The sequence below is a fragment of the Falco punctatus genome (genome assembly GCF_963210335.1).
Source record: "Falco punctatus genome assembly, chromosome: 2".
Classification (NCBI taxonomy): Eukaryota; Metazoa; Chordata; class Aves; order Falconiformes; family Falconidae; genus Falco; species Falco punctatus.
In genome coordinates, this window is record NC_137581.1 from 63,521,944 (window position 1) to 63,538,629 (window position 16,686).

Sequence of the window (16,686 nt, forward strand, 5' to 3'; positions counted from 1 at the left end):
GACAGTAGTAGGACATTCTCAGGTTGGCCATTGATGGCTAGTCTTTCTTTGCGTAGCAGGGGAGAAAGAGGTTGCAGTAATTATTCCACTAATGAGGATGATATGGTGCGGTGACAGTGCAGCTAGATAAGAGTTAAAATGCTGGAACTGAAGGCTGAGATCAAGAGCTAGAGTAGGAGAGGCAAAACTGAGAAAGAGGTAGGGACCAGCAATGGAGCAACAAGCAATGAAGCCAGAAGGATTTTGCCCAAGGCATGAAAGGGAATTCCTCAGGGTCATTCCTCCCTCAATGGAAGAGATGGACAAGCAAAGTGACAGAACTGTCAGACCAAGAAGCTTGATAACACACAGTGTATACCTAAAGAATTAAGTGCCTCTTGCATTTGCTTTTTCTCTTAATTCTATTGTGGGTGTGTGAACTTTTGCCTCATACACCTTTTACCTTCTGTAGTTCTGTAAAAGGCTCCTTTTCCCCGCCCCATCCTCCGGTTAAGTAACATCGCTGATGCTGGGTTCCGAGATGGCACTGGTAGTTATGGATTTATACTGCACAGGGTATGAAGATGGAAGCTAGTGCCGTACCAAAAGAAGGTACCTTGAATTAGATGCAGAATAGTAGAATATTTGAGAGGCAGCAATGTCTTTTGCTCAAAGTTCTTACATTCATGTAGGCCAATAGTAGCAGCTAGACTGTTTTAGTTGGTGTCAAGGTTGTACATAACAACCTAACAACACTGGCATAGAGGAAGCCCATAGATACCCTTAGGTTTTCTTCCACATGTGAATTGAGAATTGAGTCCTGGAAACTTCACTGATTCCACAAACAACTTCTAAGGGCTCTGCAGCATCAGAAGAACTTGCTTCCATCTCTGCTACAAAGGAAACCAGAGAACCCAGTGAAAAACATTACAACTGTATCTTTCTTCCTCTCTGTTTTGTTGGGCACAAGGTGTTTTTGGTGGAGGCAGAGATACCCGATGAGATGAAAAAAACATTTACATCGTTCATTCCCCCCTCTCTTCCAGACATTACATCACTGCTGGAGTTACAGGAAATCTACATGCTCTTTATCCTTCCAGTTGGAATCAAAACATGAGTATAAGGAAAATGGTGGTTCAAAAATGCAATAACCTTTTTCTCTGGGTGAAAACTCATGTAAAAACTAAATGTGATTGGCCATTGAATCTGTCTTTTGGGTTGCCACACAGACAGATAATCAAAGTGTAAAAAGTATTATTTAAGCTGCCTGAATACAGGGCAAATTTTACTGATCCGGTATTGCTTTTAAAATCTTACCAGATACCAGGACCTATAGAAGAGTAAGTTTTCAATGAACAAGTTAATATATTACAGTGAGCTTGTCAGACATCCACGTTCTGCTCTGGTACGTGGGTTACTGTTCAATCTGGGTTACTAAAGGCTCAGGTTGTCTTGCAGCCTGCATGCCTGTTTAAAGCGATTCTTCTGAAGCTGAAGGGCACAGATCTTTCCTGCTTGGGTTTGGTCCACCAGCAGGCCTGTTTGACCACAGCTTATCTGTAACACAACAGTAAAGGCAAATACTGTCTGTCTTCACCCCTTCAAAATACTAATTGATTGAAACATCGGCATTTTACTGCTGTAGTTAGGCTAGAAGCTTTTATGAGTTAATAATGACACTCTTGCTTGAAATACCCAGGGGTCTAGAGCAGAAATTACAGCTGTTTTGAGCTTTAATGTTTCAGATTTCTCATGCATATAATCATGTTAGTTTTTCCTGGGTGATGCTGTATTTTGATTTATTGTTTAAATTAAGTAGGTGCTGTAGGACCAGAGGTGAACATCAGCCAGTATTTCCACTGGCTCTGGTGTGTTTTAGAGTCAAAGAAAATATCACAAGAATAGTGCTCTGAAATGATGTATCTGAGCTAGAAATAGCTGAGAAATTAATCACACTCATAAACCAGGTGTTTGCTCAGAAATGCCTGGTGAGGCGAGGGATGTGAAGAGCTTTCAAATGCAGAGAACAATAAATGGTAATTCCTAGTTTTTGATTGTTTCCAACTAAACGGGCCACGAAGGCAGCACCAAAGCACCGCGCCGGCCGGACCGAGCGCTCCCGGCTCTATCTCTCGGCTCCCGGGCCGGGGCCCTGCCACACAGTCGCTCGGGGCGCACTGCCGCGCCGCCGGGGCGCACCTTGCGCGGCCTTGCCCCGTTCCTTACCTCGCCGCCCGACACCCAGCGGCGCGGGCGGGGGCAGGAAGCCCGGGGGCGGGCGGCAGCGGGGAGTCCCGCGGGCGGCAGGCCCCGTCAGCAGAGAAGGCCGCAGCGGCCCTGCCCGGCTGCCGGGGGGCCGGGAGCCGCGGCCGTTACCTCAGCGCGGCCCGCCCGCGCAGGCCCCGCGCCGCCATTGGCTGCCGGCGGGGGTGGGGGGAGGCCGCGGCGCGCCGCGGGGAGGCGCGGAGCGGAGCGGGCGCGCCCGCGTAGGCCTGGCCTGCCCTGCCGTGCCTGGCCCTACCCGGCCCGGCGCCCAGCCGGAAGCCGCGCCGATGAGCTGTGCGCGCTGCTTGGCGAGGGGTGTGGGGAACCCCGCGCTGTGGCTAGGTAAGAGGAGACCGCGGAGCGGCGCGGAGCGGGGCCCAGCGCGGCCACAGCCCCTGCCTTCTCCCCCGGGAGGATGTGGGGACGGGGCGCTGTCACCGCCGGCGCCCTGGCTGCGCTGGCCTTGGCCTTGGCCGCGGCCTTCTGGCTGCGGTGCGATGAAGGTATAAACCTCTCCGCACCGGGGCTGTGGCGGGCAGGGGGTGGGGCCTGCGCCTGAGGGGAGGCGGGGGCGGGCCGGGCGGTGGGCGCGTTGGGCCGGTGGTGCCGGCAGTGCGCCCAGCGGCGGCGGGCTTTCCCGGTGCCGAGGGCTGCTCTCCGAGGGGGGCCGCGGAAGCCCGTGGGCGGGCGGGTGTTCCCCGCGGAAGGAAGGGCAGCCTCGCAGGGGCCTCGGCCGGGCAGCCCCGCTGGGGGGCTGGGCCGGGGCGTGAGGGAGGCGGCGGCGGGCCCCCGTGACGGGGAGGTGGGCTTGGCGCCGCCGCCCCGCAGTTCCCGCCGGAGCACGGTTTCGCAGCAAAACCAAAGCGAAAGGGTCGGGGCAGGAGCGGCGTGTGGGCGGCAGCGGGGCCCCGGGGCGGCGCGGCACAATGAAACCCACCCCCTTCTGCCACGGGGGGCCGGCCGGGCCGCTCACCTGCCTTGCGAACGGACGGCCAGGGCGGGGAGCGGGGGGGAGCGCACACAGCAACGACCCCCGGCACCTTCGCAGGGGTCCGCCGAGGGCAGCGGATGCCCGACCCAGACGGGGGCCACCGGGAGGCGCCGTCTCCGCCAGCCACAGAGTGGGCTTTTGTGGCGGCCTGCGCGGGCGAGCCGAGCCGCAGGCACCGCTTGTGTGCGTGTGCGCTAGTGCGTGCGTGCGGGAGCCTGGCTGCCTGCCCCGCGGCTGAGTGACACGGCGGCCCTGGGGAGGGGGCAGGGATGCTGTGCCCGTGCTGGCGCGGCGCGGCGGTGTGCCGGGCTGAGGTAGGGCGCCGAGCGGAGCCGCGGGCTCTCGGCTGCCGTGTGCCGAGCCGCAGCGCCCCGAGTGCGTGCGTGCGTGTGTGTGTGCAGGGATCGCGCTCCACTGCGGCGGGGAGGGGGGGAAGGGAGGAGGCAGGCAGGGAGGCGCACTGTGATGAGCAGGGCCTCCAAGTCCAGCCAGCGCCGTCGTCCTGCCGCTCCCGGAGGAGCCCGGGGCGGGGGAGCGGCCGCGCACGGATGGCTGCTTGAGCGGGGTGGCGGCGCGTCCTGCCCCGGGGGAGGAGGCCGCAGCTCCGCATCGGGCGCCCGCTTGTTCATTTTTTATTTATCATTGTTTTCGGAGGGGGGCGACCCGGGGGAGCAGAAGGTGGGTCGTTGGTGGGTTTTTTTTTACACGCCCTTCCCCCCCCCCCTTTTTTTTGCAGGTGCCCGCAGCGCAAAGCGGTGCCTGTAAAGTTTTGTTTGCGTGCGTGCGGGCTGCGAGCGGCGGCGGCCCGGGCTGGGATGCGGGGCCCGGGGCCCGGCTGCCCGCCGCTTTCCGCCGCACCGCGGCTGCCGCGGCCGGGGCTGGCGTAGGCGCCCCCTGGGAGAGCCGAGTGCGGGCATTAAACCCCCCTCCCTCCTCCCCGCCGCCCTCCTCCGCCCCCCTCCGTCCCTCCCTCCCTCGCTCTCTCCCTCCCTCCCTCCCTCCCTCTCCCCCGTGCGCGGCCATTGCAGTGACCCCGGCCGGCCAAGGATGATCACGAACACGCGGGGCTTCCTGTGGTCGGACCTGGAGACGCGGGCGCTCCTGGAGATCTGGGGCGAGGCGGACGTGCAGTCGGCGCTGGACGGCAACTTTCGGAACAGCCATGTGTACCGGGACGTGGCCTGCCGCCTGGCCGAGCTGGGCTTCGAGCGCACCCCCGAGCAGTGCCGCATCCGCATCAAGGGCCTCAAGCGCCAGTACTACCAGGCCCGGGACGGGCTGAAGAAGAACGGGCACGCCCGCAAGATATGCAAGTACTACGACGAGATGGACCGGATCCTCAGCTGCCGGGGGGGCCCCGACGGCGCCCCCGAGCCGCTAGCCCCGCCGCCCGACGGCGCCCAGCCGGCGGGGCCGCTGGCCGGGCCGCCAACGCCGGGCACGCCGCGCAACAGCCGCGAGGTGGACGCCGAGCTGGACGAGGACGCCGAGCTGGAGTCCCCCCGCGACAACTTCACCGAGGACTCCGGGGAGTGTTCCTCCTACGCCGACCACCCCATCAAAGTGGAGTGCCCCCCCTTCGCCATCCCCGTGCCTCCGGGCGACGGTGAGTAGCCGGCGGGCTCCCGGCGCCGGGTGTCCTCCCCTCACCCCTTGGGCAGCGCGGCCCCCCCGGGGCTCTCACGGCCCAACTGCCGGTGTCTCTCTCCAGCTAGCGTGCTTCTAGTGGCTTCTGCCATAGCCTCCTGCTCTCGCGCCGGCCGCTGCGCTCCGAAATCCGCCCATGTCTCCCCCCGCTCCCGGCACCTTGCTCGTTCCTGAGAGCTCCCCCCCGCCCCCCGCGAACGCCGCCGCTTGGAGGGGGAGCGGGCTCCTGCGGGGGGCGGGAAACGCTGCAAACCGGGTAGGGGGAGATGCTGGGGGACGGAGACCATAGTGAGCTTTTATCGGTGTTTATCGATAGGAAACCAATGGAAAACTAGCGCAGAGATTAGCAAGACAAAGTGTCAGGTAGCGCCGTACAAGAAAACGGGCATCCTCGCTGGAGGATTCGCCTCTTCCCTGCAGACTATTGTACAGTTTTGTTAATCGGTATTAAAATGGTGATGACGAGCATACCTGAAAAATCTGCTTATTGTTGCAGATGGGCGAGAAATCTAGGGGAGAGCTTTTATGTAATTAATAGCTTGAGTTGTTTCAGAAACACTACTGCTAACTTTAGCGGGCATGTGGACAGAAACAGCCCTTAGATAAAGCCTGTCCTTTCCTTGCTCATTCTTTACCCTCGGCTCCGTATTTCTGTTGTGGAGGAGGGGGGACAGTGCTATTTGTTTGTTTTAAATCTGGACTAGTGCTGTGGTTTTAATACAAACATGAACCTGTCTTCAGAAGTTGACATCACTGAGGAATTGGCCAATTGGTTGACATCTTACCAACCTTCTTTTTGCACATAAACCCCATCAAAGAGTTGTTTACACTAATGTCTTTTGAAATGCAAATTCAGAATGCCAACAGACTGAAACTCAATTTAGATTAATGTAATTACCTGCAATACACAAATGAGACTATACTATTTAATAGCCTTCACTTAAACCTTTTTAGAAGATCAAAAAGACTCCTATTGTTGAAGTTTAGTACTACAACAATTAAAAGATGCCTCTGTGTGATTTTCCTGTAACCTTTATAACTTTATAGAAGCTTCTGGTTTTGCTTTGGTACTCTGAAATAAAAATATCTGAAATAAGTACAATTCACCTTGAAAAAGTATAACAACATTGTGGCGCATTAGGTGCACATCTCAATAGGGAGTTTTTTAACTGCTTCTTAGAAAAATACTTTTCTTCAGAAAAATAATTGTCTCTCTTCTTGTTTTAGGCTTTAAAGAAATTAATGCTCCAACTATTACCCCACCTCTCAATCAGCCCAAAAGATCAAAAAAACGCCATGCAAATTTAACATTGGATAAAATGATGGAAAAATTCCTGCAGCAGAGTGTGGATACAGAAGAGAAATTTTACAGATATGAAGAGCAGAGGCTCAAAATTGAGGACAAGCGTCGGGAAGCTGAGCATGCTCGAGAGCTCCAGATGTTACAGATGTTGGGACAGATGTTGGCAGGAATTTCTTCTACGGTATCACAAAGGTCACAATCTATACCAGCAAGTCCGCCTCAGAGAGCGAACCATCGTTCATATGGGGATAACTTTAATTATAATGCTATGACAGCAGCACTTTCTCCACCGATAGGTACTTCCTTCTATAGCATAAATAAAAGCTAGTTTTTTTTAAACTTCTGTGTGAAAGCACTGGTAGTAAGTAGCTTTGGAAATAAAAGCTAATTGGAATTATTTAATATTGTGGTGAAGGTGTCTGTCTGATGTAAAATGAAATTAAAACCTCATTCGTACCATTGTACTGATTATTTAATATAGATACATTAGCGACACAAATTTTGATGGGCAAAAAATAAAACCTTTCAAACCCTGTAAACATTGGGGACTTCCTTCCACATTCACAGTTCTGTAAAGTGAAGTTAGAAGTTTTATATATAAAAGGCAAGTAGCACCTTTGCTGAAAATTGTCTGGAAACATTAGGTACCTTGTAGCGGAAATTCTGCTGCTGTTAACAGGCGTAACCCAGTACATGATGTTGAGGTTGTGCATGTGTTTCTTCAGGGTTGGGAAAAGAGTGAAGTTTTGCCTACACTGAATTCAGTCAAATGTTAAAATCCAGCTTCTTTTAATCAAAATTCTAAATCTTATCTTTAAATTAAACATCATTATATGTAGTGGGTGTAATAGAAGATGAAAATATTGGTATATTTTTTTTTTCTACACCAGCTCATTTATAAATTCTTTGGGTGTCTGAATTTATTTTGAATAAAAAGGCAAAGCAATAAGTCTAGAATTAGAATTTATGCACGGACGTTTCCTTCTGTACCGTATGCGTGGGCCAGAAGCTGATAATCAGATATTGCCATTCATTATCAGACTCGGGATCTGTGGTTCCATGTCATTTATGTTTATCATAGTCTCTTTGTACATGGAGGTAGACTGCATGGGCAGGAGGAAAACAGGGATACTGTTATCAATGCTGAAACCAGAGTCAGTTTGGGGCTTAGTGGTTGTAGCCTGCCACGTGGAAATGAAACAAGTCTCATTCTGTTTGAATTCTGAATTTCACACTGCTCAGGTGAAAAAAGTGTGGTTTGAAGAGAAAGAAAAACACTCAGCCTCAGTGCTGAATAATAATCTGGCATGCCAGACCCTAAAGGGCATTCTATGATTACTTGAGAGGATCTTGGAGCCTTTTCAGTTCTGTTGCCTACTGTGTTTCCCTGTAAAATGGATGAGGGACTGGGGGGTTAGGCCTATTGAAGGTTTAGGCTGGCTGACCTGGTGGTGTTTCTTCTTGACTGGACAGTTGGTCTGTAGCATTCCTTGATGGCAGCAGACTTCTGTAGGTAAATTACAGCATACGTATGGATTCTGTGTTTTAAATGTTATTTTTACTTTTAAGTTAAAAGGAAATCTGGAGCGCTTTAGAAAATCCTTTAGGAAATCGTTTAAGGTTCTAGACTGGGGTGATGGTACCTACAAGGACTTGCCATTACTTCTGAGACATTTTGTGTTGAAAGAGTTTCAGTATCTGTAAAGACTTGAAACTAAAGTTCAGTTTTTCTTACTGGATTTCATCATGTAGGTATACAATCATAGTACACTGTGCAAAAATGCATTATATATTTAACTATAGCAAGAGCAACTCGGGATTATAATATTTTAATTTTTTATTTTAATATTTTAATTGGTGAAGGTGTAACAAAGCTATAATAAAATGTGAAAATAATGCTTCAGTCAGCACATCTGATAAGGATTTTAGATTTCAGTTGTGTATAGCTAAATATGCCTTAGTGATTCTGTAGATAGAGTGGGGCTCTATTAGGAATTGCTGTTTGTACAATTCTCTGTTTTCTCCCTTTTTATTATTCAATTACTTTACATATAAACAAAAAATGACAAAGAAACAGAGGACCTCCTTAACAACATTGCACTCTAAGGGTTGCAAGCTATATGATAAGTATATTTCTTGTGTGGTTGAAAACCAGTGAGTGTATGAAGTGTGATTTAAAGACAATAATCTGCCTTATTTCCAGAGGAGATGAGCGTTTTGTTCTCCTCTGGGTCACTGCAGTGCTATTTTGGCCATAGTCCAAAACAGGGTGTTTTTTTCTTTTTTTTTTTTTTTTCTAAATCTCAGCAAGAATGGGATGCCTGTATTATAGAAGGATTTTAAAAGCAAAAGATCAGCCAGGAGTATTTATCATTATTGAACACTAAAGCATTTTATTACTGAAGATTAGTGTGTCTGGTTTAGGTGTAGAGTCAGTGGAAGACTGAGAAAAAGATGCTTTCTGCTGATAGCGCACAGATGCAGAGTTTTCTTGTGTATTACGTTTTTTCTCCACTATTATGTCCAAAATTTCTGGAACAGTTTTTCCTACACCACCACCACCATCTCCACCCCCCACCCCCACCCCGATTTTGGAATTAGGGGGTGGAGTTATTAAGTTTTATACAGCTGAAAATAAGGAGTTATCATGGGAGTTTTTTACATAATAATGTATTACTATATAGCAGTTCCTTGAAAACTTTTTAGAAGATCTGTGAAAAACCAGAGTTAAGGTCTAGGAGACTAATACTAATGTTCAAATAAACCCCTCTTATGAACAGAATTGTGCAGTTAATGAGGAGCTTTGTTCAAATACAAGTGCTTATTCTTTTAGTGTATTTGCTGCAATTTATAGTTAACTCGTTGATAGAAGTATTGATCTTCAGATTTGTGCTATGTTAGGTAAACAGTTTCTCTTTATTTGTAATTGTTGAAATACTTTCTTCTAAATTTTTCTAGTCTTTTGAAACACTAATTTGGATATGTAGCCTTCTGAGTGTGCAGTTGTTGTAATATGTAGCTTGACATGTAGCTTTGCATCAGAGATCTGTAGTGGTATTATAGCTTAAAATTATCTTTGTGTGCTATTTGTAATGTTGTGCATCCAGTGCATTGGATTATAGTTTTGCAGAAAGACTTCCATTACGCTTTGTAACCATCTGCCAAAATAAAAAAAGCAGTGAGATAGGCTGTGGTTCTGCTAAGAGGTGGAAGTCTTTAAGGGGAAGCAAAAAATAAAGGTAGGGTGTACATTTGAAATGTGGTTTTAGTTGCTCTGTGCTTGCTCTGTGTCTGTATGTGTTTAGCCCTTACTAAGTGTACCTATTACTGTTGAGTTTATTTGTGGAAGTGATTTCAGGCTGAACTAAGATGGTATTTCTAGTTACAAAATGTTCGTGTAACTATGGGTTATTTCTTCTGGGTGGTTGTTTCTTTCTGTACCTAAGCCCTAAATTAGGACTGTGAGCAGTCGATGGGAATGTTCTTTGCATCAGACCCTAAATTCGTTTTTAAAATGATCACCTTCTCTAGTTACTGTTTTCCTTTGAGTGATGAAGCATTTGGTTTTTAGAAGTATGTCACTTTGTATCTCTGATTTTATCAGTGTTTATGAGTGTTTCAAAAGAAATGCTGATAGTAGTTTAAGGAAGAACATACTTTAAAGTAACACTTATTTTCTTCTTTTTAGTTATAGAGAGATCTTTTTCACTGCACAGAACACACTCTCTAAAGGATATGGAGAATATTTTTCAACTGGTGCGCAATGTTATCCCTCCTTTAACAGGGAAAAGGCATAAAGGTCAAGATGGACGCATAGGCATTGTTGGAGGATGTCAAGAGTAAGTAAAACAGAGATTTTATTTTTGTTTCTGAGAGAGTTTGAGGATGTCATAGGTACTTGTAGAAGCCATTCAAACTCACCTTCCATGAGTATTTTCCAGAGAGCTTTACTAGTCCATCATGATCATGCATACTTATCAAAAAACATGTTTCCCTGCAGTTGTGTTGCAAAATTTTGGTAGTAAATGTGGATGAAACAGAACACTCTTTGTGTCTGTGTCTACCTTCTCTCTGGTTTTTGTCCACCACATTCTCTCTGGTTTCAGTGTTACTCTTTTCCCATTGCGTGATGAAGTTCTAGAATAAGTAGAGTAAGACAGTGGCACATCTTAAATTTTTTTTTAATACAGTTTGATATCTTGGGAACTGGGTCTCTTAAATCGGAAATAGAGTGTTTTCTTACTGTGCACTTTTTATTATGATAAAATGTAGTGGTTACTAGATTCTGTCAATACCTTGTTTTATGTTCTGGAATAATAGAAATAGCGTGTTTCAGGAAAAAAAAAAAGAGATAAAGTATAAATCAGTTAAATGCTGTGTTGACCTAGAAAGAAATCAGGTGCTGTTCTTTTCTTGACCATGTTCAGTAATCTGCACAATACTTTGAATGAGGCACTACACCTTCCTGTTTTTCATTTTCCCCACTTGGAGTAGAGATGGCATCTTTCTCCTGTGAGAGAGATCTGCTGTTGGACATCTGCCATTAATAAAAATTCCATGATGAGCAAAAAGGTGCTGTCTTATAGCTGGGTTGATTAGCCAAGAGTTAGTTTTCCTGCTGGTCAGATGGGCTTAGGTTCTTACCTCTTGGCAGAAGTAAGCACCTCTGGAGGGTGATTCTGTCCATATCTCTCTCTTCAGTCTTCATAAAGAGAATTTAGGGCAACTGGAATCACAGTTTTGGCACTTTAGTTCAGCATCTAAAACCAGATGGGACTGATCCAGGTCACAGATCCCAGATTTGACTTGCAAACAGTGCTTGACCGTTGTTTTGTTTTGTTTGTCTCTAAACTTTTAAGTTGGTTGTCTGAGAAAAGTTTGGGTTTTTTATGGCATGATCTTTATAAATATTTCTATGAAAGGATCAGGTGGCTAAGGTGAAATCCTGCACCTTTGAAATCAGAACAAGGTTTGAGATTGGTTTCAGTGTAGCAAGACTATCTGTCTTTTAGAGAAAAAAAAAAAAGGGAAAACTTAAAAAAATTTGCTCTTCGGTTTGGGACTTCATTACGGCAGGCTAATTTTAAGATTATCTAATCTCATGACTGTGTTTCCTAACCTAAATTGTATTTCGTTCTAGATACACTGGAGCACCATATTTTGCTGCAATCACAGCTCTCAAAGTGGTACGTGATCTTTTATACCAATCCAAAATGAACTTTTCATCATTTGTATTGGCTAAGTGCCATTTTTTAAAAAGCATTCGTTCTGTGCTGCATGTGAAATTTGAGTTCTAAAAGGTCTTCTATTTAACAAAGAAAATCCTTAGTTCTGGATATCTGGAAATACTTTGTAAATATGTGTCATTTGCTAAGTTTTCTGTATTTTCTCTGTACAAGGTGAAGTTAAACATGTTAACAAACTGAAGATTCTGGAGGCAGAACTGTTTTATCAGAGACTTGGATAGGAACTTTCAAAACTTGATGAAATATTTTCTCCAAAAGTGGACAACAAAATAGCTTGAGATTAATGTTTAAAGTTGTGTTTTCAGTGCTGCAGTCAGTATTTTAGAATTTTTTTCTGGACCTGATAAGTGTGTTGAATGAAGTAACTTTCAAAACCTACAACTTCAGGCTAGTAAAATTCTTATGTGCTCTAAGTCTAAAAATTGTTGGTTAAATTTAATGTGATTTTTAGTAGCCTGATTTATTTACATTATAATCTTCAGCAGAAGTATTTTCAAAGCTTTTTTTTCCTAGAAGTGTGAGCTTCCTTATTTTAGTGACATATTAACTGGCTAAAAATATATTTACTGTGGACTATGTAAATACAGTGGTCATTATTCAAATGTAAAAAAATCATACTTGCCTGACACATATACTTTTCAGTACTCTGTAGTCTGTCAGTACTTTCAGTTCATTGTGTATGTTTCTCTTTTGAAGATTTGTTTCAGTAAGTAGGTAACCAATCCCGGCATTTCCACCCCTCCATCCCCCCCCAGGCTGCAGTCCCTCAAGGATTTAAAACTGAAATTATATTATTTAATGATCTTCTATAAGATACCAAGGCCGCTCAGCTTTCTCTTCACTTTGTGCAAGTACAGTAGCATACTAGGAGGGCCCCTATTGAAGTCACTTGGTCTCAGATCATTACATCTGCACATAAAGAGTCATAGGATCAATTGCCTGCATTGTTTGGTAGCTTGAAATGTTAAATGTATAGTAATAAAGCAGAACAGACACTTCCTTAACCTTGGGAAATGTTAGTATGCAAGACAGGTACAAGATCAAGCTTTCTGGTCACTGCTTACATAGTTTTTATATGTATGTCTGATTTTTTTGAGTTGATAACAAGCTTGAGGCTAAACTCCTCAGCTTTAATGTTTATTTAACTTAAGGGGTGTTGTCGAAATTGTGCCAGCCTTTACCTGATACGGATCTGGCCCACTGAGTAAAAATGGTAGGGCTGGAAAGATACACATAAGATTGCCATAGCTGTATTTTGCAATTATATTACAGTACTGTCTTTCCTCTGTAATGTAACTTGTCTCCTGTTCAGCTGTGTTCTTTTGCCTTTCTTCCTATTGTACATGTGACATTTTAGTCTTGCTCATCTGCAAATGAGAAACATTTCTGAAGTGAATAAAGGTTCAAAACACAATGACTGTATTTTCAGTTGTCCTGTTGGTGAGAAACAGAAAAAAATTACATTGGAAGTTGGATACAAAAAAAATTCTCCAAAACATTGCATGATAGTCTGTGCCAAAATAGAAAAAATAAAGTTTGCTTGAACTACTGAGAAGTAAAATTCAAGTGAATTATTCACTGAGTAAAATTTGGAATGATAAAGTTATTATTAAGTATAAATTTGGTAATTCTGTTTGCAAATTTTCTTTTTTAGGGTGCAGATTTGTCCCATGTGTTTTGTACCAAAGATGCAGCAACAGTAATCAAATCATATAGTCCAGAGCTGATTGTTCATCCAGTTCTGTAAGTGACTTAATTTTTGTTTAAATGAGCAAGTCAGGATTATTAGTTTGAGCATTTAAGTCTGACAGTTGATTAGTTTGCGTTATTTCTTTTTCTGAGTTACAGGGTGGATGAGCTGGAGCTTACAAAAACTACTGGGTTTGTCCTTACATTACAAACAGTTAGATATTTAATGTAGGTACAATCAGTTGTGAATTTTTTTCGTTACTGTCGAAGTACAATTTGTTGAAAAGCAAAGATCTTGCTTTCTACTACTTGCTGACGTGTTCTGTGATTGTAATGCGTTTAACTGTGAACAGTAGCAAAATCCAGAACTAAGAATCGCTACAAGTCAGCATTTTAGAATCTGCATTTGAAAAGCAAATAGAGTGTGTTCTTTTGCTTCTTCAGTCCTAATAGTATTTAACAGTAGCATATTTTTTTTCCTGTCACTGCTGTGTATATAGTAATCTATGCAAAATTACTGGGCAAGAGGGATGGTGATTCTCATTTTTCTTCATGTTGCATTAGATACACACCTATTCCTGGGAATAAATGTGTGTTCTAAAATGAGCTAAAATACAGAATTTATTAACAAGAGGATGAAAAGTTTAATAAGTAGCTGTCCTAATGGGAAAAATCGGTGTGTGCTTCTCTGAGTTTGTGTTCTGAAGTATGTTACTGATTGATGAACTTTTACAGGGTAAATTGTTTCAATTAGGTGTTATGATGGTTTACAATGCAAATGAGAATTAAGGTGTGTGTCTTAGGTGTATTTCCCTGAGCTTAGCTTGCACCAATGTGTGTCAAAGTCTGTTGCTGTACATAGCAAAGCTGTGATTAAGCTAGAAAAAGCATAATTTAAAATTGCTGTCAGGAAGGATTTATGACGGTAGAAATATTTCAGTGCCCAAGAAGAAGAATATGATCTCCCTTATGGGGATGCCAGCGCTTGGAAGTCATAAGTTTATTATATTCTAAAGGTGGGTTTCACTTCTGTTGGTGTAGAGAGAGGTGCTTAGAAAGAAGTCAGTTAAACGGGCAGATATCAAGGGTTGTAGTTTGTTGGGTTTCAGGTTTGTTGCTTTGGTTTTTTTCCAAAGAGAGGAGAAATCCATGACTTTGTGGATTTTAGATAGGGAAAAAATGATGTTTGAAAGCAAGGGGAAGATACAAGGGTAGGTTTTTTACCAGTCCAACTGCATTAGCCTTTAAAATCCAAAAGGCACATCTTTAGTTGATGTCTGATATCATATGATAACAGATGAGATGAAGGATCTCAATAGCAGTATTAGCTTGTAACTTAGGTTGTCTTGATGGATGACGCTCAGTGTACAGCACAGGGTTGTCTTGTATGGGAAGGAGTTGACCTTGCCTTGGGAGAAGCATTTTTTGTATGCCCAAGGTTCTTGGTGTCTGTGGCAATGGAAAATGTTAATAGAAGCAGAAGCAGCATAGAGAAAAAAGGAGGTGACAATGTGTAAACAGTAAAAATTCTGTTCATGTAGGTCCAGATTGTGCCTACTAAATAAGGATTTTTTTTATATGCAGATTCTCAGTGTCTTCTGTGGAATTCACATCTTAAAGAAAACTCTGATCTTTCTGTTCGCAAAGACAACTTTTGATTTTAAACTTCAACTCTGTCTATAAATTCCTCCAGATGTACTAAGTGCAGTGAATCTAGAAATTTTCATATCCATATAGCTTTATGTCTGAAACTCAAATGTTTAATATTTTTATTACAACTCTGATTAATTTCACCCAGACATCTGGCTAATTGCATGAAGCAATGGATCTGTAAATATTGTTTATATGACATTCAAAATTTAAAAATGCAAATATCAGAATGTTCTGATTTTGTTTGTCAAATTTTCTCGTATTTTTATCTTTTCTGCTTCATTCAAGGAAAAGAGAAAACAGTCTTTTCTGGTTAGAAAGGAAGAATTCTTGACTGACTCTAGAGCCCAGGTTTTATTCAAATTTACACAAGCAGCCTATTTTTCTCGTAAAGTCCTTTGTCTTCAGTGTCACACTTTTCATATGATCTTTTATATGTTGTGGAGCCATTCGAGTTCTGCAGGCGCGGCCAGCCGCTCTTGATTCAGAGCCTGATCTCTTAAACAGTCTTTGTACTTTCTCCGGGGCCGCACTTCACGCATGGAAGAACCTCCGGGTAAAACCCACCGAGCAGCTACGTCATTGTTTTCTTTTGTGTCTCTCCTTAAAACTTTGCTTTGTTATGATTTCTCCATGACCCTTCAGAGTAACTAGGTAGCTGTTGTACCACTCTCTTATTATGCTAATCATAATTATGGCCCCATGTACTCCTCAATTCACTGTTTGAACAGCTTGGCATTTCGCCAGGGTTCAGCTGCCATTTTGTAGTGCCAGGAGTCTGACATTTTATCATCTGCTCTGTGACTTGGCTGCTACTACCTTTCCCTACTGCCTTCACCTCACAGAGGATCACCTCAGGGGAAGAGCATGCTCTTTTTTTTGCTGCTGCCCCCTGAATGTAAGGGCTTTTTTTACTTGTTAGAGCTGCCATCGTGGATCTTGTGTGGCATGACTAGGGAAGGTATGTGAGAGCTAGAAGTTGCACTGTTGCATTTCACGTCCTTGGCAAATGTCTGTCACTTCAAGGATGCAATGAATGTTATGTGAGAGTGAGCGAGATTGCAGAAGGAGGGTTATGGAAATGGTCATCTATCTTGCAGCATTGCCAGGGCAATTCCATGTGGCCCCAGCTGCAGACCATCCTGGGATCCCTTTTGGTGTAACATCCTGTGCTGGGAACACACATGACGCAACTTTCTGGTTTTTGTCTCATTACTTCATTCCCTGTTCCTGTGAGTTAAGGTAAGAGAGCTAGGACTGGACATGGTAGCCTGGGATCTGGAAAGACAAATTTTCAGCACCTGGCTCTGTGCATCCTCACCACTTGAGCTGAATAATGACAACTATAATAATGGGCCATGAATAGTCAATAGTAGCTTTTCCTTTTTATACAGGGATTCTGTCAAATGCATTATGGCCCCTTCCATGGCGACTTGGTATTAATAAAAGTATTAATTAAAAACTGACCAGCTAACCAGTGCAGTATTTTTGCTGAGTGACTTTCTGCTTCCCTGTGGAGAAATGAAAAGTGAGTATTGCAGAGGTCGAGGTCTTTTGTATAGGGAGTATACTGAGTCTTGGGCACAGCTGCCTTGCTTTTGTCACCACTGCCCCCAGTTTGTGCAACATTCTTTTGTTTTCTCAGCTAACATGCTCCTGTGGCAAAGTCTGCACAAATGCAGACAAGATGAAATTTAGGGTTTGCATTTTATTGAGTTTTATTACACGCATTTTCTGTATGGATTTCTACTTTAGATGTGTATATACTTACATTCTTGCATTAGTGTTGGCAACTTTCTGGAGAACAGTTTTCAGGAGCTTTTTTATATTCCCGATGTTAATTCCCTGACTCAGGTCAGGTTGAATAGATTTCTTGGATGCCTGTGTTGGGTTAGCTTATCCTGTCTTGATAGGTG

At 44.5% G+C, this 16,686-nt stretch overlaps 1 protein-coding gene across 7 annotated transcripts in view; it reads left to right on the top strand.

Moving 5' to 3' along the window:
- The first annotated feature begins 366 nt into the window (after positions 1-366).
- The window catches only part of NAXD (NAD(P)HX dehydratase), a 52,120-nt gene continuing 35,800 nt past the window's right edge, over positions 367-16,686 (top strand). Inside the window, exons 1-6 of one of the 7 annotated variants that reach the window (XR_013926058.1) lie at positions 367-2,586; positions 4,264-4,841; positions 6,110-6,481; positions 9,874-10,024; positions 11,326-11,371; positions 13,086-13,174. Coding sequence is in view for 6 of the 7 variants with exons in the window: in XM_080375536.1 (XP_080231662.1) it covers positions 4,283-4,841; positions 6,110-6,481; positions 9,874-10,024; positions 11,326-11,371; positions 13,086-13,174 (1,217 nt within the window). In the remaining variant the exon portion in view is untranslated. The other 6 variants (XM_080375536.1, XM_080375539.1, XM_080375538.1 and 3 more) reach the window with 6 other exon arrangements.